This window comes from Wyeomyia smithii, chromosome 2 (assembly GCF_029784165.1).
Source record: "Wyeomyia smithii strain HCP4-BCI-WySm-NY-G18 chromosome 2, ASM2978416v1, whole genome shotgun sequence".
In the NCBI taxonomy this organism is placed as follows: Eukaryota; Metazoa; Arthropoda; class Insecta; order Diptera; family Culicidae; genus Wyeomyia; species Wyeomyia smithii.
The window spans coordinates 212,259,303-212,283,902 of record NC_073695.1 but is presented as its reverse complement, the minus strand read 5'-3'; the positions used below and the strand labels follow the sequence as shown (position 1 = coordinate 212,283,902).

The window sequence follows — 24,600 nt, the reverse complement described above, 5'->3', positions numbered from 1 at the left end:
TGGATTTGCCCGGTACTTTTGCCGCTGCAATATTCTTGGTGGATCAACTGAAAAACCTGTGCAATTCCACGCAACATAGCGCAAGCATTTCAATCAATTATTTTTGATCTGGCTGATACTTTACACAGATGTTTCTATGGGCTAAAGATGTCGTTTTGTGCTATTAGAGTTATTGAAAACAAAATTCTGCACCAATGTCAACATGCCACGGCCCCCCCTGTCCCCCTCTGGCTACGCCTATGCAGACAAATGTTTCATATCTTTTGCGTGTCAGTTTGTTGTTCACTAGAGATTTTTTTTTTGTTCAGCGCGTCTTGATAGAGTTTTATAGTCCTCAGCTTTAACCATTAATTCAGCTTAGCTTTGGAAAAATGAAAAAATCCTCACTCTGTGTGGTATTTATACTTAGACTGTATGATTAATATTAATTCGACCACTAAATCATCTCTCTCCCCGGTGCGAATCTTCCAAATGTCGGTTCCAGCAAAATTTTAAATATTCATGGGTTCACAGCAACCTGCTGGATCCAAAAATGCACACTTCAAACTACACCGCATCAATCTCCACGGTACGACAAACGTGCGACGAAGGTTAAAATGTAAACACACATTAATCACAGCTGACCCTAATTAAATAATAAGTGCCCAAAAACCGGCGTGACATCGCACAGTGCCTAAATGTGTGCAAAAACCTAGCCCTCCCCTCTCTATCTGTACCTATTGTAACATTACCGTAGTGTGGGCAGCTTGACGCGGTGGTTTGTTTAGGGGTTGGCGTGTTTTACCTTGATGCAATCTGTCGCTGGCTGCCTTCACTATAGATTGTTGCACTATAGCTACTGTTCAGCTGGATGCCAATATGTACTATACATTAACGACAACATTGCCGGCGATTGCTGATAGAGAGAGGCATGACTTTCAGGCTGTGCAAAAAATTAATCGCTGTCCAAATTTGTACCGCTCGCGATATACGGTGGACCCGAGCTGCGTTCGCAGATTAGATATTTACCGATGGAATACGTTGTATCGTACTTTTAAGAGGCCGTTTTCGACTCAGTACCTTAGAGGAAACACTGTAGATCTGGTTAATTGTTGTATCCCAAAACTGGCCACAGGCCAGTATGTACTGGCTCTGACCAAACTGGTCGACATTGACATTGGCATTTGATTACCGTAAATACTGTTTGAGGCTTTGATAAACTGTTTATAATGGAAGAGATGAAAGATAATTGGTGAACATATGCGTGAGAGTTTAAGAGGGGTTTTGTCTACTAGTCGCGTCTGGGTGATTGTCAGCTATTTATCATGACTCATTTTTAGATCAAGACTAAGTAGAGGGTCAATTTTCCCATTATTAGAACTTGAGCTACAATTATCCATAAGATTATTTCATGGTTTCCGTGCTTTTTACCACACGGTAATTCAGTATCATTTGTGTTATTTTGTTGTTATCTCAACATTTTCAAAAAAAAAAAAAAATCTAAAGAAGTGTTTAAAGTTCCAAGCTTGGAACCGTAAACAAATTTGATCCAGCGAAATCGTTACACAAAATAAAAACTTTGGTTTAAATATCGCATGCGACGGCTTTTTTGGTTGAATGCAGGTAATTTTGGGGGTACTCACTTGGAGAAGTTGGCCATCCGCCGCAGTTTGACGGGCCCGTACTGAAAGACTCGTTCGGCAGTTTCCGCGAAGCCAAGCACCGGTATCCGCGTCCTTTTGCACACATCGTGTGAGGTTTTGACCTGCGGAAGAAAAGAGGACGTTCGATTAAATGTGATAGGTTCGAGCAGGATATACCGGCTCGGCTAACCGGTTTTTGGGAAGAAGCATTTGCTGCAGTTCTGTTCTGCTGGTGCTTATGTTCATCGATTGCGGCAGTTGTGTTACTCGTTTTAATCAAGGACGTTTCCTGAACCGGGCGAGTAGGGGTTCATCAGCACGGCTTGTCCGGAAGCGTGTAACGCGTGCCTTCTCTGATACTTAATGTCTCGCCATCGTCGGGCAGGTTTACGGTGGATGCTAATGAGGGATGATCCGACCGAGAACAGTTATCGCGTCAGGTGATGAATGGATGAATGAAGGTGGAGGAGGTTAAACGTGACGATAATCTTTGATCGCAGCTGATCGTGTTTCGCGCTGCTGTACATTTCGTATGATGGAGCATTAAATTGAAGTTTACTGCCGTGGTCAGGTTTATTTCATGTCGCGGAAATAAATTGTGACCACAGGGGCGTAAATATTTTGCGGTGTAAGCCATCATTGTTTACCTTCTCAGAACACTATTCTGAAACGTGTCAAATCTGTTGATTTATGTTTTCAATTAATTACTACTGACAAGATGAAGGTTGGCAATATAAATTATGGTTCACTGGCAATTGACTTATTTGCGGATTTATCTATGTAAGCGTGGCAGAAAATTTTTGGAATTTTCGTAGCACGTCAATTGTTGTCAATTTAGAATGTTTTCTTATCACCTTCCATGCTTTTCGCTTGGACAACGTGGAACTACGTAACGCGCCTGTTGTATCGTTATCAGTTATAATCCGCGTCGAGCGATTGATTACCGCTCAGGAGTCAAGTTGTTTTCGCTTATCGCCCATCATGATAACAACCGTGTGGGTGTACGGGAGGTAAAATATACTTAAAAATAATGAAATCCCAATTAATTCCTAAATAGCTTGTTGTCTGACCGAAACGATATCCCAAACCAGTGACGGCGGGATTTAATTTTTATTTGTGTTTCCCCTTCAAACGCAAAAACAAGTTGGGTGGTAGTGCAGGTGACGAACAATGATGAAAAAAAAATGTTTCCAAGTTTATCAGTGTGATAGCCGTTGTTGCAAGCATTACAATTGATTTCAAGAGTCAGCTATCAGAAAGGTTGTATTTCAGTCAGTAGCCACTAAGCCAAGTAAGAGCTGCGTGTCGTGTCAGTAGTTTATTGCAGAACAAATATATAGGTAGATAAAAGTGAGTCAAGAGTTGGTTCGGGATATTGACCGATTTAGCTACTCACCAGAACGTGTACACAGTGGGTACAGATTAGACCTATTATCACGGTTCCAATGGCACCAAAAATGAGACCAGCATTCTTGAACGCCACCGGCATGGCCAGAATACCGGTACCTAAGGAACTTTTGAGTAAGTGGATGAGAGATCCGCTGGTACTGTTGAATGAAAAGAGAGAATAGGTTGCAATGTTGTTTCAGCTGACCAAAGTTTGCTTTGTAACATACCTATTAGGTTTCTCAACCTGCCGATGCTCGAACGGGTTGTATTCGTCATCGTCGATTTGGTTGTCTGCTAGTTTTGTTCTGAAAATATAAAAATATGTTAATTAATATTAATTTGTGTACTAAAATATATATGCAAATTATCGACTGCAATCATTCTCACGCCTCGTGCGGTGCAACAGCTGTTTTGAGTGTGGAAATGGATTGACTCAGACTCGTCATGATAGGATAATTAGTTTACGAGTATCACCGACTTTATGGTCACCAGTAAAACCGTGTTACCTTATCGAAGCTGCCAACAGCTGCGGATAGATACAGTGGCTTTCATTCAATAAAAATCAAACCAGCCTATCCTTTGGGGGTGCTGTAAAATAAATAGCACCGTCACGCAGTAAATCGTAGCACGTTAGTAAATTGATAAATTTGTGGACTTCTTTAGATGGACGGATGCGAAAATAGAAAAAAAAAACCAGCAGGGTTCACCAAAACGTTAGCACACTGATGAAATTTACTACTAACAGTAGCGCTCTTTCCATTCTTAAGATCTTGATGATTGTTTTTCAAACTTCTTTGAAACCATTTTCATTTTCATTACTCGAGACGACCTTCCAAGTTCCAAGATCCAAGTTTTTTTTTTTCAAACAAATTAATTCAACGCATTTTCTTGGATAAACGCAAAAATGAAGAGAAAATCATTGGTTATGCGAACTATTGTACTATTGAAAATTGTCAAGCCTTGTTGAAACGAAAATTACGTCCTCTGATTGGTCACTTGCTGCCTTTCCCTAAAAAGGTCGACAGAATAGTATAACTAGTTAGCCGCATCGTAGCGAATTGCGGAAGTAGCAGCAGCGGGTTGCGCCAGTGAACAAATCACATCACTTATCTAAGAAGCAGCGAGGTAGCACCAAACGTCTCGATATGCCAGTTAAGGGCTTCGGTCTTCTTCCCGCAATAAAGTTTTGCATTATCTTGGCAACAACACGTTCTGTGCTGAATCCAAGAAAACACAATCTGTCGCGGCCGTCTTATTTACTGAATGCGAAAACAGCTTTTACAGATTTTGAACAACAAAATGTCTTTCTCAAGGCAAATAAACAAGTAATTGAAGGTTAATATTTTTTTGGCAATAACACAACATTCTGTGCTGGGTCCTAGCAATCAAAATCTGTCGCGATCAAAAAATTTACTTTATTTATTTACCTTATGCGACCCACTATTGGGGCAGCACAAAAGCTGCAATTAACATAACCGATTTTGAACAACAAACTGACCTGTTCGGTTAGAACGCCTTAACAAAGAATTAATTGAAGTAGATTCAATCAATCAAAATGAACAGAATTTCGTCGTCTAACAGCTGCTCAGTTGCAACATGATGCAACACGCAATAGCGAGCAAACGAAATCGCTTGATGTTACAAACCGCAACACGATACGGGTTAAAATAGTAGGTTTTATTCGTTGTGCCGGTGTTTATTCGTTGTGTACAAAAATCAAATGGGAATTGTGGAATAATTCGTCTAAAGAATATTAGAGAATAGTAAAACTGAACAAAAAGGCGTGGCCTATTTCGTAGCAACCTTCGGTTATAAAAGAGTGTTTCTGGTAAAACCAGCTACATTCATTAGTCGGAAGGTGAGCTGGGTAGACCGTCCACAACGTTGACAGCAGTAGCAGCAGATATCAGCACTCAGAAGTAACAGCGGATTGCAGCGGATTGCGCCTGTGGCGGCCTTTAAATCAAACAAATCACTTGCCTTGTGGTTGGTCACCATGTCTCACGAGCAGCGCGGTTCTTCTCACTTCTCAGCGTGTGTCGTCAGACTGTCGTTATTGCCCCACTACTGGGGCAGCATAAAGCTTGCCATCAGCAAATTCAATTTTGAGCAGCAAAATGCCTTTCTCAAGGCAAATAAATAGGTATTTGAAGGTTAATCATTTTTTGACAACTCAAGCGAGCAATCTGTGCTGGATACTAGCAATTTAAATCTGTAGCGGCCGTCTAATTTACTGAATGTGAAACAGCTTTTACAGCTCGTGTTTTCAGTGTCTTTATTCCCCCACTGTTGAGGCAGCACAAAGCAAGCGGTTGGAGACTTTATGACTCATTAATGAAACACTTACAACAATGCATTTGTTCATAGTGTGCGTAGTTCTACGTCAGTTATGCCGTCGTGTCTTGGATACAACCTCCTACTTTTTATGTAAATTTTTCCGAATGCTGTTGAACAAAGTTCAAGTTTTCATCGACCAGGGGTTTTCTTTCACGAGGATTCAGTTGTATTCATGTAATTATTTGTTACTTCATGTCTGATAGTCAACGCGGAAAAAACTTTGTTGTCCCCTAAGACATGGCCACAATAGAAAATACAAAACAAAGTGCTATATGAATGGTTCCCAATCTTTTGCCTTTGCGACCGCTTCTGCTAAGCATAAAGAGTTCCGCGGTTCTTTTACGAAGCATAAACAGTTTCGCCAACCCCTAAAAGAATTTAGATACAAGTTTTGTAATACGTGGCTGTGTTTGTTAGTCTCATATCGTCATCTCATAATTTGTTTTATGTTTTCATCATAATATGCAGAAAGGTTGGAATCTGATTTAAAACCTGAATTAATCCACCTAGTGGTGCAGAAACCTTTGTTATACTAACTATTACTTTATACATATTTGGCCAGTCACTTACAAATCGTATACCATCGTAAGTCCAATTTCAATTTCAGAGTTTCAGAGAATTAACCAAAGACGATCATTCAATTAAAGCTTGACGTGGTTTTTGCAAATAATATGAATGTTATCACTGGAGTACATGAGTCTTATTTTTTCGATCACAAACCAATTTTCAAATGCTGGCTAGAAGTAATTGAATTTTTTTTAGATAATCGAACGTGGGGAAACAGTAATAGATAACAATGATGCTGATTTCATACTAAAACAGCAAACATGTATGTTAGTTTAATGCGGTTCTACTCATTCGCTTTATTTTCAAAAATCGCAGGACTTTGATTTATGAATCAGCATCAAGTTTTTTTACGAATTGAAACTTTCACAAACCTGCTCTCGAAATATAGTTTAGAATTATACAGGAAAAAAATATAGCAAAAAGTTGTCAATTGAATACTATCTCAAATGCATTATCTGAAAATAAAGGCTCTCCACGATCTTTGAGAATTTTGGATTTTCAGAGTGTAGGCGAGAACATTATTGTTTTCGAAGGCCTAGGCTGTATGAAAAATCCGAAATAAAGCCTTTTTTAAATTTTGCTGCGATGACGAGAAGTGGAATAACATGGATACTCTGTTTGCACTTAGTCTTAAATTAGAAAGCAATATTTATATCATACATGAGCATATTGCATCATTCATAGAGATTAGTGACTTTTCACCTGCGCACATTAGTAAACGTGTATAGCCATGTAGAGTTGCTTCAACACTTTTTCCTAATTTTGCCGATTACGTTAACCAACTACTTTAGATTCCTGGTCACAAATTTCAAACATAAAATAAGTATTCAACTGAAAAATTTTCCAGCTGTTCAAAACGTAGTATTGCAAACGAAACAGCGATCCATTTGTGTTTTTCTCAACGGGTGGCACTAACACATTCGTACGTAAATAGTTCTATACATCTTTGGTAAAGCTTTTCAAAATGTTACATGTGCACACTGTGGGATCAGATTTTGCTACAATACTTGGCTCCCGAAAGCTGTAAATGTTTCTTACTCTTCGCAAATCTTGGTTCAACGTACAATTTAGTATATATTTCATAAGAAGTGAGGACGGGAGCTTTGGAAGAAAAGGAGCTAAGGAAGCATTGCAGTTTCTTCTAAAATCTGGTTTAAATTTCCAAGAAAAAGCTTAAGGATAATTTATTTACACCAGTTAAGACGCACTACGAAGAGTGTAAATATTATGAAAAGTTGTCCATGATTGTTGATTTCCTTTAAGAAATAAATAGCGATACGAAAAAACAGGGATAGAGAAGAGTAAAGAGCAGTGAGAGAGCAAAATTATCCAGAAAGTAAAATATCCCCTCTTAAATATACTTTGGTCAAAACTCTACAGTTCAAGCAACCAATAAAAGATCGCACTCGGTATAATTTTAAAAGAGCTCTTGGGCTTTCATTTGAGCATGTGAACATCAAAATCGGAATAAGCGTTCTGTAAAAAGAGTGTTTTTTTGTTATTTTTCTTTTTTGGGTCGATTTTGATATACTACACATATAAACAACATATTTACACATACATACGTACAGGCACACATACACAAACATACAAAAATTGTTCAATTCGTCGATCTGAGTAAATTGGTATACAACACATGGCTCTCCGTGCCATTTATCTTGCCTTAAAAGTTGAATTTCTTATATAAAAAATACTTTTTGATCAATATTTTGAAATCTAAGCCACTAATTAAAAATCCACTCGGCAGCATTCTGGGGGAGCACAGTAGCTTTAATTTGCGTATAAGATCATTAAAATCGGATATTGCGTTCTGTAAGAAAGGTGCGTTAGTATTTTGCGGCACATACATACAGACAACATACATACACACACACACATACACACACACATACACACACACATACACACGAACAGACATTGCTCAGTTCGTCGAGCTGAGTCGAATGGTATATACGATTCGGCCCTCCGGATCTTGGATCTATTTTGCGTTTTTCGACCGTTTTTATAACCTTTGTTTAGTATAACAAAGGTAAAAAGGGGCTTCGCATCCACAATTGGATTGCAAGCTGCAATGCTAGTGCAAAACCAGTAAAGAAAAATGTTTAATTTTCAATTATTCGTTGTCCTGATAAGAACACTTTTTGAGATTAAAAATTTTTTCGGCTTTCACGTTTCGATGTCACTTGAAGTGAGCGGCTAGAAATCAAACTAACACATAATATCATGTTGTTCTGACTGGTTGTTGTTTTTGAGTGTATTACTCAATTTCGCTTCACGAAGTTTGTTTTAGACTAATGCTGTAATAGCTCCGCCTTTTTTTTAAGTTACTAGCTGACCCGGCAAATTTCGTCCCGCCTATTTTCGTGTTTAATTTAATAATTTTAAACATTTCAATTTCATTGATTCCTTGCGATTTGTTTATCTCGTTTGAAATTATTGGTTTTATCGGAATGACAACATCCTTGACTTTTGGCTTTTGTACATCACCTCTATTCCGGAAATATATTGGGTGAATTTCAGTTATTTTCGTTGTTTTCCAAAAAACTGAAAGTGGTCATCTTCAAATTCAAAATGGTGTCCAGGGTCAATGCTTGGCTTCTTTACATCATTTCGATTACGGACATATCCATATGTAGTAGTATTCGGTTATTTACGGCTGTTTCCTAGAAGTTGCCATTTTACAATTCAAACTGGTGTCTGAGGTCAAATTTTAGCTCCTTACATCATTCAATATCCGGTGATACTCATATTGGGTGGTATTTGGTCACTTCAGGCTATTTTTCAGAAACCGTAATTTGCCATCTTGGATTTTAAAATGGCATTTGGAGACAATTTCTGGCCCATGAGCGTCATTCTGGTTTGAGAAACACCCATATTGGGTGTTATTTGGTCATTTTCAATCTTCAATTTTGCTTCAATCTTGCTTAAAATTTTGATAGGAAAACCGCTCTTATATTCATTTCATTGCTCTTATTTGTTCAATCTACTGTAAAATTTTACTTTTTTTTAAATAAAAGTAGTTTTATTTTACCTCTTGATTAAGTTGAGTAGTCGGAAGTTAAGAGCGATGAGAAGAGCGAAATAAGAGCGACTGGAAGAATATGGGTGCTAAGATGAATATTGGGGTGGTTCCCACACTTGTTCTTCATCGAAAAATTTTTTTTTGTTTTACTTCCCAGTCAATCATGTTGTTTAAATATACGAAATTGAATATTTTACAACTGACCAACATACGTCACCATAGTTTTATTTTCAAAATATCTCTCTATGAGCAACGATGTGCAAAACGGGACCCAAAAATCTGAAAAGTACAATAAATTTCCTATTGATTGTTGGTTATCCGATCGTTCCGAACTGTTTCACAAGATTGTGCGGTAGAAATGAAATTAGAAATACATGTTTTTTTTGCTTCCCTGCAATATGTTTTACCTCGATTGAGAAATTGGTTATATTTTTGGAAAGTCTTGAAAATGTACCAAAAAGTACACAAATTTCCCTTCAAAATGAAACTCACTAATTTTATTTTAAATTTAATGGTTTCATCGTATTTTTCGGAAAATTTTACGTAAGAAGCACTTACCACCCCGTAGTTATATGAGCCAATCTTGAGATATAACATTTTTACGAAAAATTAATTACGAAATTCAGAACTATTCTCGTAAAAATGCTATATGTCGAGATTGGCTCATATTACCTCGGGTTGATAGTTGTTTCTTATGTAAAATTTTCCAAGGAACACGATGAAATTATCAAATTCAAAATAAAAATGGCTGCATTTGCCAAAAAATGTAAATTTAGTTTTCAAATACAAAAATAATCTATCTGGCAACACTTCCGGTCAAAAATAATATTTTTTTCTAGATTCCTTGGTTTATTTCCTTTGAAATCCATCTATCACTATTTTTCGGGTGTCTTACGTCTATAAATTGTAAAAAAAATAATTACGAAGTTTACAACTTTTCACGTAAAAATGTTATATCTCGAGATTGGTTCATATTACCTCGGGATGATAGTTGTTTCTTATGTGAAATTTTCCAAGGAACACGATGAAGTTATCAAATTCAAAATCAAAATGGCTGCATTTGCCGAAAAATTTAAATTTAGTTTTTAAATACAAAAATAATTTATCTAGCAACCCTTACGGTCAAAACTTATATTTTTTCTGGATTCCTTGGTTTATTTTCTTCAAAAATCATCTATCAGTATTTTTCGGACATCTTACGTCCATGAATTGTAAGAAAAAGAAAAAAGAGATTTTGAACAAAAAAAGCGCGACTTTGCAATAAACAGGGGGGTCCAACAGAGCGGGGGGTATCCCAATCGACACCGAATTTGGGATTTTTCCAATGTGACAGTAGGTTAATAATTCCCCCAACTTTGAGCAAAATCTGTGATGGTCGTATCCAAGTTTGTGCTTTTTCGTGGTCACTTCGTATGGAATGACCCATATAAGAAACACTATCTTTCAATTCAGGGATGAGCAATAGTGCGATGTTCATCACTACTCGATAGTACTGTGCACACACCTCGAGAAATTGGAGTACAAATAATCAGCGCATCAAAACGCAATGAGCGATTGATTTTCGCACATTCACTATAGGGTAGATCTGCTTAATATAGACCACTTCCTTTAGTGGACCACCTGAACTTCTTATACCAAATTACACATTGTAAATATACTTATTTTGATTCATGCTTTGACAACTTCAATAATGTTCTTCATTAGAAATGTTGCAACAGACGTTTACTATAATATTCTTCATTAAAGCTGCAAAAATATCTTTTAATAACAGCTACCTGGTTTGCCATGGTTTGTTAACGTTTTCATAGGAAATGGCTTTACCAAAAACTGTATTGACATCACACTTTCCGAGCGAAAATAATCAGATTTTCGATGAACGGGTAGCATAATAGTGTCTTTAAAAGATAAGTAATAAATTTTTCTCGAAAAACACTTAAAATATTGAAAATAATAGTGGCCCAATTAAGGATGGAAAAAATACTGTTTTCCTGATTCCGGCATGCTTCATTTCGAACAAGAGCTATGACCGAAATAACGCCGCGAATCATAGTTACCATAGTTACCATAAATTTGTTATGATTGAGTTATTGTATAAAATTGCTGCTAAAATGGGAAAAACGCCGGAAATTGGTAAAAAATATACTGGAGCAGCTGTTACTGAGTGTCTTTAAGCAATAAAAAGTGGTGTTTCGACTAGAGAAGCTCGCAGGCGCTCAAATGTGCCACGATCCACCGTAATGTTCCGTGCAAGCAGCAAGTGGTCAGGAAAACCACGAATAGGTAAACAAACTGCATTGACTGCCGCGGAAGAGGACTCATTTGTTCGCTGGATAACTCTAGGGAACCTGTATATTAGAGAAATGACAAGACACTCACCGTTAAGGCAACTGTCAACATCAAAACGGATAACGGCAATGCAAAATTATACAGCTCGCCCGTTTTGATGTTGACAGTTGCCTTAACGGTGGGTGTCTCAGAGTCTCTCTGGTGTATAGGCTGACTAGATAACTCGGATGGCACGTAAAGGATTCCCTATTATCTACAATTGATCCAGATCCAGAACTCTCAGTGCGTAAGCCAGAGCTGGTTTCATCAGCGGCAGCTAAGGTTGAAGAGATATATTATTTAGACCTGGCCTAAATTAGGAAATTGTTGTGGTCCAAATAAGGGAACGGTGGCCCATTAAAGGAAACTGAAACGATGATTTATTTCTTTTATTATGAGAAAATAGAGGTATTATCTAGTTGTTTTTCATGCAGAAAAGATGATAAACATGTTACTTCATGTTTATACATAATGAAATACTTAATTCAGTTTAGATATTTACACTTTTTCGTGCAAAATTTGCAGCTACGCTACTAAGTGGTCCATTAAAGGCAGTTATACCTTACATAGTAAGCCAGTGAACAGCCAAAAGCAAGCGAAGCGGAAGCGTTTTCCTGATTGCTTGAACGCTGCAAAACTCAAAATCCTTAAAGTGTATACTAAAATACATATGCCCTTTTGGAGGATTATTCTTGCGTCGGAATAATCACCTGCGGAAAATACCCATTTTGATAAGTCAAATACGGGTGCAACGTTACATTCAAATCGGAGACACTTTAATCTAATTGGATTTTCAATTACTGCTGTCAAAAAAGGTTCAAGTACTTGAACTAAAACCAAAATTATTTCTCATGAAGATATATTTATTATCAACAAAAAAAGGAACATTTGACAAAGGTAACCGCCTTTCTGCAAAACTTTTCATGATGCCACAACAAAAACGTTGTACGGCCTTTACATCGACTTTTGAAATGGAATCAAAATGTTCGTCAGTCAATCGTCTTAATTGATAGTCAAACCACTGGACTTGATCCTTGATTTAGACAAGAAGAACGAAGTCCTTTTTTGTCCGATACTACTAGCCCGTCTTCTACTACCTTCCTGGCGAATTATTGTTGTGGTTTGCAGGAAATTATACACAGTCGAAACCGAAAGATTTTCGCTTTTGAAACATGAACCTTTTTGCCAACATTTTTGTGTAAGTCAGTTAGAACTGTACAACGTGCTTGCACAAGGCTTCTTGCTTCGACACCATTTTAAATAGAACTGAGCATGCGTAAACCAGAGATGCCAGATATTTTTGAAAAATGTCTGCAACTGCTCGAAAAACCAGAAAAATGTGCTCGAAATCTGAAAAAAATCTCTCCGTGATCCAAAAAAAATTCGCTCGCGCAGGCAAAAGTCTGTTAAAATCTGCACAAATTTTAAGAAAATCTGCGCAAATATAAGGAGACTTTGAAAAAATCTGCAGAAACAGTAGAAAAACTGCAAATATCTGCAAATCAATGAAAATCTGCACATGGACTCCAAAAATCTGCGTTTTGCAGACAAATCTGCACATTTGGTATCCCTGGCGTAAACAAAACAACAAATACTAACATGAAGAGGAGGGAGAGAGAGAGCCTACATTTACTTACATAGTCCTTTTCTCTCTGAGCGGGTTTGTTGTTGAGTAACGTAGCTTCAAAAAATTCCAAAATTTTAGTTGTCACCCTGAGTTTGTAGAGAATGTAATGGCTGGGTAATTGTATACGAACTCGACATGAACGACAAAACCCATAACATAAGGTAAGTCAGTAATCTGTCAGTTATTATCTAAAGTTTTGAGAAGATCAGTATAACAATACCCAACATGACATCTCGACTAAATTGTGGTATTCATATAGGGTAAAAACCAATTTTAGGCAGTTTATGCAGCCTAAATCTCCCAGATGGTCTCGAGGTACGATGCTACCTAACAAGCCAGTCGTCGTGAGTTCGGGTCTCGGCTCGGGAGAGATTGTTAGTGTCAGTAGGATCGTAGCGCTAGCCCCGCAATTGTCCTGTACACTAAACAGTTACCTGCGAAGTAACAAATAGTTCAGTTCCGAATCGGAATATAGCACCAAGGCTTTGCTTTTTTATGTAGCTTCCTTATGGAAGAATGTGTTTTTTTTTATCAGATATATGTCATCAACATGTCCTTTAAAAGTCAACGTCGCAGTTTACTTGAAAAAATGAAGTATTGTCAAACATGAAAGTAAATATTTTCAAAGCGCCAAAACATTATTCTTAGTAAAAAGCATTCAAAGTTGACCCGCCCCGTGTATTCTCTACAACCTACTACGCTACTACACAATTTTTTCATTACAATAATATAATGAAGTGATTATATGATTTCGTTTTCTCATGAAAGATGAATTATTACATTCCAATTTATGATTCGGTGTTAGTAACAAAACTTTTAATAACGTTTATAACAAATTTTTTTTGGAAGTTTACTCAAAACAAGTTTAGTCAAAATGAAGATAATTGCAGATTCAAATGTTTCGGAAAGAACTCACTGTCATGCAATTTACGAATTCGTTTATCAATTTGGCTATTTTGGTTTCTCTATCAGTTATCACTTGCCACCAAATTGATAAGTTCACACTTATTGGTAGCAATGAATTCCGTAACTAGAATATGACAACGGTGAAGCATTTTCAGAATTCATTGATAGAAGTTGGCATTTGGCTATTTTGATTGCGCACGTGATTTGCAGCTAGGGACTGATAGTGAGATATTGAACGAAACCAGTGGCCAGCTAATGTGCACTCGAAGTTTAGTGAAGTTGTACCTTTGTCATTGCGATGTGCTCAAAAATTATCGGTATCAATTGGATCAGAAGTGTTAAGCTCGCAGTAATTGATTGTCTACGTTTGTTTGTCGTACACCCGTTCGCCTATCTTCAGTCAGTCTGTCAGAGATCACCGAAATATTTAGATAAACGTTCGTTTTTTGTTCGATGATAATATTATGACGAGACTTAAATGCAATACAAATCGTTCCGACTGTCGTACGCCGGCGAGTGCATTGTTGAATGATTTTCCTGTCAATCAAAACAAAATTAGTCACAATCATTGATGAAACAATGGCAAGATAATTGACAAAATTGTCGAAAGCGGTCAAACTGCCAACACGTAGCACGTAGCTAGTCAGAGTCCACGTAATTGCCTATGCCTACCAGTGTTGAGCACCGGCGGACGGTTGAAGCAGAAACGAACCGGACTGTCACGTTTATCAGGTTACGCCAAGAGGAAGTAAACTAAAATAAAACAAACGTCAGCGCAAAAGATCCTTGCTGTTTGTATAGGCTGCATTCTTCGTTTTGCCGGCTTTTGCAGGAAACCAATTCATTCTGTTATTCTGCACATGCAGTGATAAATTTGTTTCCCAAAATGAATGACGCTTTCGGAAATAAAACAGCCTTTTATGGCACGTAGTTGCCAAATCGGCTAACAGAAGGGTTTAATAGCTTTTAAACGATTCTGTCATATGAATTAACTTGTTGGTAATCATAACCTCAAGAACAAAACACAAAAAGATAATTAATGAATACTCACGACGAATTAAAATCGCTGGCCACAAACTGAGGGACTCCCGGTTCAGGGTTTGATTTCACCTTTTCCTCCGTCATTTCTAGCTATCCAGGATTGGTGTGGCAGGCTCCGGTCGGTATCTGTTTATCTCCCAAGGTAGCGTCAGGTATCGTAACTGCAAAATTAATAACAAAGAATCGTTATTTGTTTGGTGATTTTCTTGTTTACTAGATAACACACTTGATTTGGTGGGTAAAAAGTGAAAAACAAGTTGCGATACACTGTTGATCCAGTTGATTGGCACTCGAGAAGAAAAAAAAACTGTTAACAAGCTTTATTCAGGCACAGGTGGACGCGTTTTTATCCGGAAATTTTCGATTGTGGAGCTGTGTAGAAGTAGGGCGCATTTTTTTCGTTTAATGTTGTACGCCTCAAACAAGCACGACAGAGTTGAATAAACTATAGATTCAACTGATGTCGTATTGGTCAATGGACATCTTAAAACAAGATTTGGTTACTGAATGGGCTGGCATATCAAGGACTTTTTTGTTTTTGTTTGGTCTTGTCATGTCCACCCGCACTTGATACAAAGCTGTTTCAGTTGTTTATCCCCTGAAGCCGTAGATGCATCCTTGAAATGTCGGTTTGGATGGTAATTGATACGTATTCGTGACTCTTTGCATAGTAGAATTTAGCCTGTCATCTGTTGTGTGAATAGACTCCCACATAATGTGCACATTTTGTTCAAGTTTCCTCACTGTTTCTTTATACAAACAGCTTTACAGGTGAAATGATCAAGAATTGGTAGTGGTTAATGTCTGAAAACGATTTCTTTGGAAATAGTTTTTTTTGAAGCAACAAAACTATATTGGTATTGCAATAATTTTTTTTTCCAATGTGTTGTGTGACCGCTTACATAATTCCAAAACATTAACATTACTTCCGAAGCAGATTATTCCAGATAGAATACAAGTCAACTTGATTTAAATAAACTTCTAACCTTTCCGGACGACTTTTCGTAGTTTTTGACTGTTCACACCCTATCCATCCAGCTATTTTACTACACAGTGTTTGAACTTTTATATCTATACCAATTTGAGTTATTAGCTTTTCTAGTCATCTATGAAATCCAATAAATTTCAGCTTTTTATAATTGCACAACACGACATTTCAGGTCATCATTGTTGCACTGGACAACCTCATAAAAAAGTTGCCTTCAAACTAGAAAAAAAATTATATCATTTTGGATTTATTTTAGTTACTGGAGTTAAAATTCGAAAGTTGAGCTGAATAAGCTGTAAAATAAATGTTCTTTAGGTAAAAATCGAAAAGCCGTAAGGAAAAAGCGTATATGACTTCACCTCAACCCCTACTCGCTGCCTAATCGTAATATTGCAAGAGGATAGAAAAAATGATCGTTTTAAATATTAAAAAAATTAAATTATCAGCAACTAATTTTCACTTTCTTTTTGAGATTATTGAAATTGTATAGAACTGTTTTTTCAGTATCATAAAAATAAAACATGTTTGAGTTCACAAACTAAACAATAATTGTATTTGCATTTAGTTCAATTAAACCTACAAACACTTCACGATATTTTTTAAAATCTGATAATTAATCACATAAATAAACCAACAACGAATCGAACTGTGGATTCAGCTATTCTTGTCGACAGTTTGTTTCTTGGAAATTTTACTGTTCCGTCCACAGCACGCAATATTTTTTGCACTAAATCACCTTTTATCAATCCTCGAGACCACACCAAGGATCACCGCTTGTTCTTATGATTGTGTTTCACTTTATTCGAGTAGTTCGCGGTGGGAACTTCCTCTCAACTAGCACTGCACCGATCGAGGTTCCGCGAACGACTGAACGGAAACTTTGTCAATCGATAGCCATATCAACGGGACTCGTGCGCGAGTTATGTACCTACATGATACCTGCCTACAAGATGTTACCGCAGCTCAGACCGCTCTCGGATAGATATGGGATTCGGCCCGGTCAAGCACACACAATAGGCTACCGTAATTCACATTATCTTCACACGATTCATCATCTAGGTATAGACACTATAAATAATGGCTATCCTTTCGGGACAAGTACTGCGAGGTATTCGGATTGGAAGAACATACCAACTCTAATCTCGCACAAGTGACAAAGTTTGCCGTGTGCTCATTTTTTCTGCTCTGGAATACCTCGTTTCAAGTGCCTCTGGATATTCACATAGGATTTTCCTTTTTGAATCTACTTATATACAGACGTCAATCTGTCCGAAGTGGGTAAGCTTTGAATTGTCGTAAGTTGAACATCGTAAATTCTTTGATAACGCAAAAGTAATAGGTTTTTGCCGATAGATGTTTGTATCTCCTTACGATTTAGTGGATGGGAATAGTGTGTAGGAATTCATGAACTGAAACATCAATAAAGGGTTCATTTTCTCTTTGAGCTTAAGACAATACCCAGCAAAAGTCATCGCACCGCTCTCAGGAATCTTGCCCAAGCAGAGCGAATCTTATCACTATTAGTGCCAATCAAGGCTTCTTACCAGTGGTGGGTTCCTCTTACCCCAAAACGACATCAATCTTTTCGTGTCAACTGATTGATTTGATTGGATGTTGAGTATACATCGTCGTTGAATTTGTACTCTACCAATCGATTTAGCTTAGTAACGATTCATTATCATATCAAGCGGAAGCATTAACGGTTACGTCAGCGAAATATAAAAAAACGAAACTGATTGCTTTCGTTTCCATCCGGTTGAGATTTTGATCGGATGACAATGTCTCCATTGAACTAATCCATTTCAATGGATTTTCAGTTCCAACGGGCTGCAGCTTTGATTGCGTCCGGTAGATTTTTGCATCCCATTGACTCATGATTGGTGCCCTTGAAAAGATAACCAGAACCAGAAACTTGTTAAAGAACAGCGAACGATACAGCCTCATTTTCTTTGAAAAAGTTGATTTTTTTTGTTCACACAACATTTATTTGACACGGCACAATACAAATTAATGTTTTACGGAGCCAATTAAATCTAATGCCCTATGGTCTAGAATATCTTATAATCTAAAGACAAATTCTTTACCCTCGCTGCCGACTACGAGCTGAAACTAAATCTAATACTAAAACTAACATGGTTTTTTTTTTGTTTCGCTGTTAAATTGGCACCTTGATGCTCTTCAAGTAGCTATAAACATGTAGCATGTATGGCAAGTTTCGCTTAGCGAGAATATCATGAACTGGCACATAGGGCTGTATTCCTCGGGCCCTGAGGGTATCCAAAAGTAGAGATCTGGCGCCGCAGAATTCAGCCCACACCCAAACCACGTGTTCAATGTCTTGATACCCCAATCCACAAACGCAATGATTACTGCTCGCCAGCCCACTACGCAAGAGATGTGCATCTAGCCCGTAGTGGTTGGACATAATCCGAGACATCATGCGAATGAAATCTCGTCCTACATCCAACCCCCGGAACCAAGGTTTGGTGGAAACCTTGGGGATGATGCTGTGTAGCCACCTCCCCAGTTCTCCCTTATCCCACGAGGCCTGCCAGTTGACAAGTGTACTTTGACGTGAAAATTTTAAAAATTCATTGTAGGCAATTGGTCTGTTATAAATATCACCGTTTGTTGCGCCCACCTTAGCCAAAGTGTCCGCTTTCTCATTGCCCGGAATGGAACAATGAGAAGGGACCCACACTAAGGTAATCTGAAGATTTTTCGGATAAAGCACTCAGATTTTCCCGTATTTTCCCCAGGAAATACGGAGAGTGCCTTACATCCTTCATCGATCGGAGAGCCTCAATAGAACTGAGACTGTCCGTAAAGATGAAGTAATGGTCCGTGGGCATTGTTTCAATAATACCTAAGTTATACTGAATTGCAGCCAATTCTGCGACGTAAACAGAAGCAGGATTATCGAGCTTGTAGGAGGCGGTAAAATTATTGTTGAAGATACCGAAGCCAGTGGACCCGTTGAGAAGTGATCCATCAGTATAAAACGCATTGTCGCAGTTGATGTTTTTAAATTTGTTATGAAATATTTTAGGGATCTGCTGCACGCGTAAATGATCCGGGTTTCCACGAGTTTCTTCCATCATGGATGTATCGAAAAACACAGTAGGAACAGAAGTATCTAACAAGTTGACACGATTGGAGGTGTATGAGGAAGGATTTATACTTTGAGACATGTGATTGAAATACACAGTCATGAAACGGGTTTGAGAATTAAGTTCAACTAGCCTATCGAAATTTTTTACCAAGGGGTTCAAAACCTCACATTTGATGAGAATACGAGTAGTCAGATCCCGAAAGCGGTCTATTAATGGGAGAACGCCCGCCAAAACTTCCAAACTCATCGTATGGGTCGAATGCATGCAACCTAAGGCAATACGCAAACAACGATACTGCAATCGTTCCAGCTTGATTAAATGGGTGTTTGCAGCGGAGCGGAAGCAGAAACATCCGTACTCAAGCACCGACAATATCGTTGTTTGGTAAAGCCTTATGAGGTCTCCTGGGTGGGCGCCCCACCATGATCCAGTAATTGTCCGGAGAAAATTCACTCTTTGTTGACATTTTTTCATCAAATACCGAACGTGACATCCCCAGGTGCCTTTCGAATCGAACCAGACACCAAGGTATTTAGATATCAAAACCTGAGAAATCGTTTCACCCATTAACTGTAAGTGGAGCTGAGCAGGCTCACACTTCCAAGAAAAAACTACTATCTCAGTCTTCTCCGGAGAGAATTCGATACCTAGCTGTAAAGCCCAAGCAGACAAATTGTCCAAGGTATCTTGCAATGGTCCTTGCAAATCGGCAGCTTTGGCTCCTGTAACAGAGACCACGCTGTCGTCTGCAAGTTGTCTTATCGTGCATAAATTTGCCAGACATGCGTCAATGTCATTCACATAAAAATTGTAAAGAAGGGGGCTTAAGCATGAGCCCTGGGAAAGACCCATGTAGCTAATACGAAAAGTTGCCAAATCGCCATGCGTAAAATGCATATGCTTTTCGGACAACAAATTATGCAAAAAATTGTTCAAAATTGGTGAAAATCCTTGTCGGTGAAGTTTGCCCGAAAGAATGTCAATAGAAACGGAATCAAAAGCCCCCTTAATGTCCAAGAACACAGATGCCATTTGTTCTTTGCGAGCATAGGCTAGCTGAATATCTGTGGAAAGCAACGCAAGACAGTCATTCGTTCCTTTGGCACGGCGGAAGCCAAATTGAGTATTTGATAGTAGACCGTTTGATTCGACCCAATGGTCTAAACGACGGAGTATCATTTTCTCCATCAATTTCCGGATACAGGATAGCATTGCAATCGGCCTATAAGAGTTGTGATCAGAAGCTGGTTTTCCCGGTTTTTGGATGGCGATCACCTTCACTTGCCTCCAATCCTGCGGTACAATGTTTTGCTCCAGGAACTTATTGAACAAGTTCAACAAGCGCCTCTTGGCATTGCCTGGTAGATTCTTCAACAAGTTGAATTTGATTCTATCTAACCCAGGCGCGTTATTGTTACAGGACAGGAGGGCAACTGAAAATTCTGCCATCGTAAAAGGTGATTCTATCGCATCGTGGCCCGGAGACGTATCGCGAACAAAGTTTTGCACAGAAACAGAGTCCGGACATACTTTCCTGGCAAAATCAAATATCCACCGACTTGAAGACTCCTCGCTTTCGTTGACCGTTATACGATTTCGCATTCTTCGGGCTGTGTTCCAAAGAGTGCTCATCGATGTCTCCCTCGACGTTTCGTTTACGAACCGGCGCCAATATCCACGTTTCTTTGCTCGGACCAAGCTTTTGAACTTGGTCTCAAGCTCCAAATACCGCTTAAAGTCGCCGGGTTGACCTTTCACCCAAAAGAAGGCCTTAAACGCGTCGGATTTTTCCGTGTAGACATCGGAGCACTCTTTGTCCCATCACGGAGTGGGAGGCCGTTCTTTGATCGTCACGCCGGGATATTTCTTCGTTCGGGCTTGCAACGCGGCGTCTAGAATCAAGCCCGCGAGGAGGTTGTATTCTTCAAGTGGTGGGTGATGTTGAATCGACTCGACAGCTTCTGATATCATTTCCTCATATAATTTTCAATCGATATTCCGTGTGAGGTCATACGGAATATCAACTGATCGCGTGCGAGTTGAACCATTATCAATAGAATAGGCAAATGATCGCTACCGTGGGGATCGAGGACTACCTTCCATATGCAATCCAACCGTAGCGATGTTGAACATAAAGATAAATCTAAAGCACTGGGGCGCGCTGGAGGTTTCGGAACGCGTGTCATATCCCCGTTGTTTAATATTGTTATGTCGAAGTCGTCGCAGAGGTTATAGATCAAAGAGGAATGGTTATCATTAGAAGGGCAACCTCAAGCCACGCCGTGAGAGTTAAAATCTCCCAAAATCAAACGTGGCGAGGCAAGAAGTTCTATTAAATCAAAGAGCAGCCGTTGCCCAACCTGTGCTCTGGGAGGAATATAAATTGAGGCAATACAAAGCTCTTTACCTTGTATTGTCATTTGACATACGACAGCTTCGACGCCTGGGACCGTGGGGAGGTTAATACGATAGAAGGAATAGCACTTCTTAATCCCTAGAAGTACTCCTCCGTAAGGGGTGTCTCGGTCGAGACTAATTATATTAAAATCATGGAAGCTAAGATCTACATTTGAAGTGAGCCAAGTTTCATAGAGGAAAAATGCATCGCATTTATGCTTATTAATCAAAACTTTAAATGAATCAATCTTGGGGATGATACTTCTACAATTCCACTGTAAAATAGAGATAGAATCCTTCATCTCAGCCGATGAATAAGCCATTGAAGGATACGATCGCTGCAAGGAGGGGCCATTTAGCAGTCAACTGTTTCAAAAACGTTTTAACTGTTGGTAGAAATGCCAGCAGAAGACTTTTAAGAGGATCAGTTATGTTGAAATTTTCAAAAATCCAGTCCACATTATCTGAAAACTTCAGCAGTCCAGATTCTGGCTGAATCTTGGACGAAAAAGAAGGAACAGTTGGGTTTTTTGATGTTTCTGGAAGTGCCGGAAACTTCTTACTTGAATTCAGTTTTGCCAATCCCGGAGGAGTTTGCTTCGGATTTTCTACAGCACTTTTTTGTTTCTTAGCATCAGTCACTTCAGATGGAGACCTTCTCTGTCCTTTCCTAGGAAGCCTAGGAGAAGAAAGGTTTTTCCTCTTCCTAGATTTCCCGGGTTCAACAAACGAAGATTCCACAACTGAATCGTCAGAATCAGACTCATCGGATGGCAAGACCTCGAAGAGATTCGGGGAAACCAGTTTGGTGGCAGCGGCCTCTTTGAGCATTCCTGCGAAAGTGCGCTTAGCGCGCTCTTTCAGAGACCGCTTGATCTTGTCTTGGCACTGTTTGTACGCGGGACATGCAGGCAGCTCATGCGGAGTCTGCCCACAATAAAGGCACTTTTCAGCACCCTTATTACAGGCGTCATCCGCATGTTGCTCTCCGCACTTGCCACAACGTGCTTTATTGCCACAGTGGGAGGCCGTATGGCCCAACTGTTTGCACTTGAGGCAATTCATTACCCGCGGTACAAACAAGCGCACGGGCAGACGCACCTTGTCCACGAGCACATAGCTCGGCAGAGCAGACCCGGCGAAAGTCACGCGAAAAGAGTCTGAAGGGGTGTAAGTTTTTACACCCTTGTCGAGCGATACTGAATGTAATTGCTTATATTCAAGTATCTTGGCAGGTTCAAGGCTAGAATCCTTGAAAAGGCCTTTTCCAGCCTTCAACAGGTCCTCGACAGTCAGACTCGATTCGCTGACCACATCGTCAATCTCAACTACGCGAGCTGGAATGTACACGAGGTACTCCCGCGTGAAGAGCTCACAAGCAGCAATCTCGTTTGCTTGCTTGAGGTCGGACACCAAAAAACGCAGCTTATTCGGGCGTACTTTGGTAATATCAGTCACGGCTGTAAACCGTGCCAGATCTTTACATATTTGCATTGTGTTCAATGCTTTCACTTTCGGCCGGAAAAATACAGCCCCAATACCAACTTTGCCCTCCGGATACTGCTTAAGCCGATGGGTAGCTTCCTGCGGGGTTCCATTCTTAACCCTTGGAACTTTGTATCCGGGAGGGCTAGGCGGTAGAACGAGCGGGTTTTCATCCCCGCGTTCGTCGTTCATGTTGGACGCGTAAGCCACACACGCAAAATGCCAATCAACAAATAATATTGTAGAAAAAAACCAAGAGAAAAAAAACTACTTATCTTCTGCAGCCGCTCTCCACCGCAATCAGCGCACGGGCGATGCCAATCTCCAGTCCTTTACTCAAGAGTCCGCTAGCAAAAGCTGCAGCCGCTCCAGCCACACAGCAGCACCAGTACAGCCAAACAGCAGTACGCCGGGTACTGGATCTCTCGCAGTAGCGACACAACGTACAGTCTGTGGCGTACGGTAGCAATAGGCGATGATGCGTTTCTTTGTCTTCAATAGACGACGGCAACGAGCAGCAGTGCACACGCAATACAATGCACGGTGACCTTGAAGGCGATTAACTGGTCGGCACTATCGAGATCGAAATGAAATTGCGACCGAACACGACGAGAGCACAACTCGGAATGATGAAAAAAGTTAATTGTTGAATGTTTCGACACAAGCGTGACATTGTTTTGTGGTGCTAATTAGCTGTGGAAGATAATATTATTTTAACAGTTTCCGATGATGCGACATGAGGTGAGTTCAAGTTCTATAAATAATAATGACTATAGTATACGTTTGCGTTACAAAGATCAAATATTGCTGTTTGTGTATCGAGTCATGTTTTGTATTTTTTTTAAATTCCTATTTTTAATTCCAAATAAAATCCGAATCTTCACAGAGTTTCATACGAAAGCTAAAATGTTAAACAATAGGATTTTAATTTGGGATTTGAACTATAGCAACATTATAATTTTTTCACTCAACATTTATTTGACACTGTGGCATAAGTATGATATTTGCACTATTTGTGTCTGTTAAGTACTACTTTCCCAGCTGGTCTCGAGGTACGATGCTGGCCTAACAAGCCAGTCGTCGTAGGTTCGAGTCTCGGCTCGGGATAGACCGAGAGTTGAAAAAAAGTTCACGAGATACTGTTCTAAGTGAAACAACGTGCCGTGATTAGTTCCGTCGCTTTAAAGACGGATGCTGGCGACTGTTCGCATGAATAAAGGCTAAAATTTTCCAATGACACTGAATTGGAGGAATTACTTGATAAGGATCCATGCCAAACGCAGGAACAGCTTGCTCCGGTATTAGAAGTTACCCGCCAAACCATTTCTAAGCGATTACATACTTTGGGAATGGTTAAAAAAATGAATTATAATTTGAAGCCAAGGAACGTCGAGTCAATTTTCACCTGTGAACAACTGCTCTAGCGGTAATCCAAGGAAAAGAAAGTTATGTGAACCGCTCGGTCATGGCGCTATGTCGCCGGTTCGCCCAAACATAAACGCTGTGGAGGTAATGCTGTAGGGTTAAGGTTGTTGTTATATATTAAGATCTGTTGAAACCAAATGAAACCATCACTGAGGATATCGACTTCAATTGATGCGATTAAACCAAGAACTGCGCTAAAACCGATCACAATATGAGCACGAAAAAGTGGTTCTACAGCATGATAACACTCGACCAAAGTCGTTAAAACCTACACAAAAACGCTCAAATGTGAAGTCCTACTTCACCCGCCATGTTTCCCAGATATTGCGTCATTGCTTGTTTCGTTCGATGGCACA

The 24,600-nt window shown here is 39.3% G+C and overlaps 1 protein-coding gene across 1 annotated transcript in view; it reads right to left on the bottom strand.

Moving 5' to 3' along the window:
• The window catches only part of LOC129723644 (proton-coupled amino acid transporter-like protein pathetic), a 28,683-nt gene extending 11,966 nt beyond the window's left edge, over positions 1-16,717 (bottom strand). The window contains exons 1-5 of the mRNA XM_055677984.1: positions 16,561-16,717; positions 14,847-14,997; positions 3,239-3,316; positions 3,019-3,169; positions 1,623-1,744 (exon numbers count right to left, since the gene is read on the bottom strand). Coding sequence (XP_055533959.1) covers positions 1,623-1,744; positions 3,019-3,169; positions 3,239-3,316; positions 14,847-14,920 — 425 coding nt within the window. The 5' untranslated portion in view covers positions 14,921-14,997; positions 16,561-16,717. The remainder of the gene's footprint in view (positions 1-1,622; positions 1,745-3,018; positions 3,170-3,238; positions 3,317-14,846; positions 14,998-16,560) is intronic.
• Positions 16,718-24,600: the final 7,883 nt, after the last annotated feature.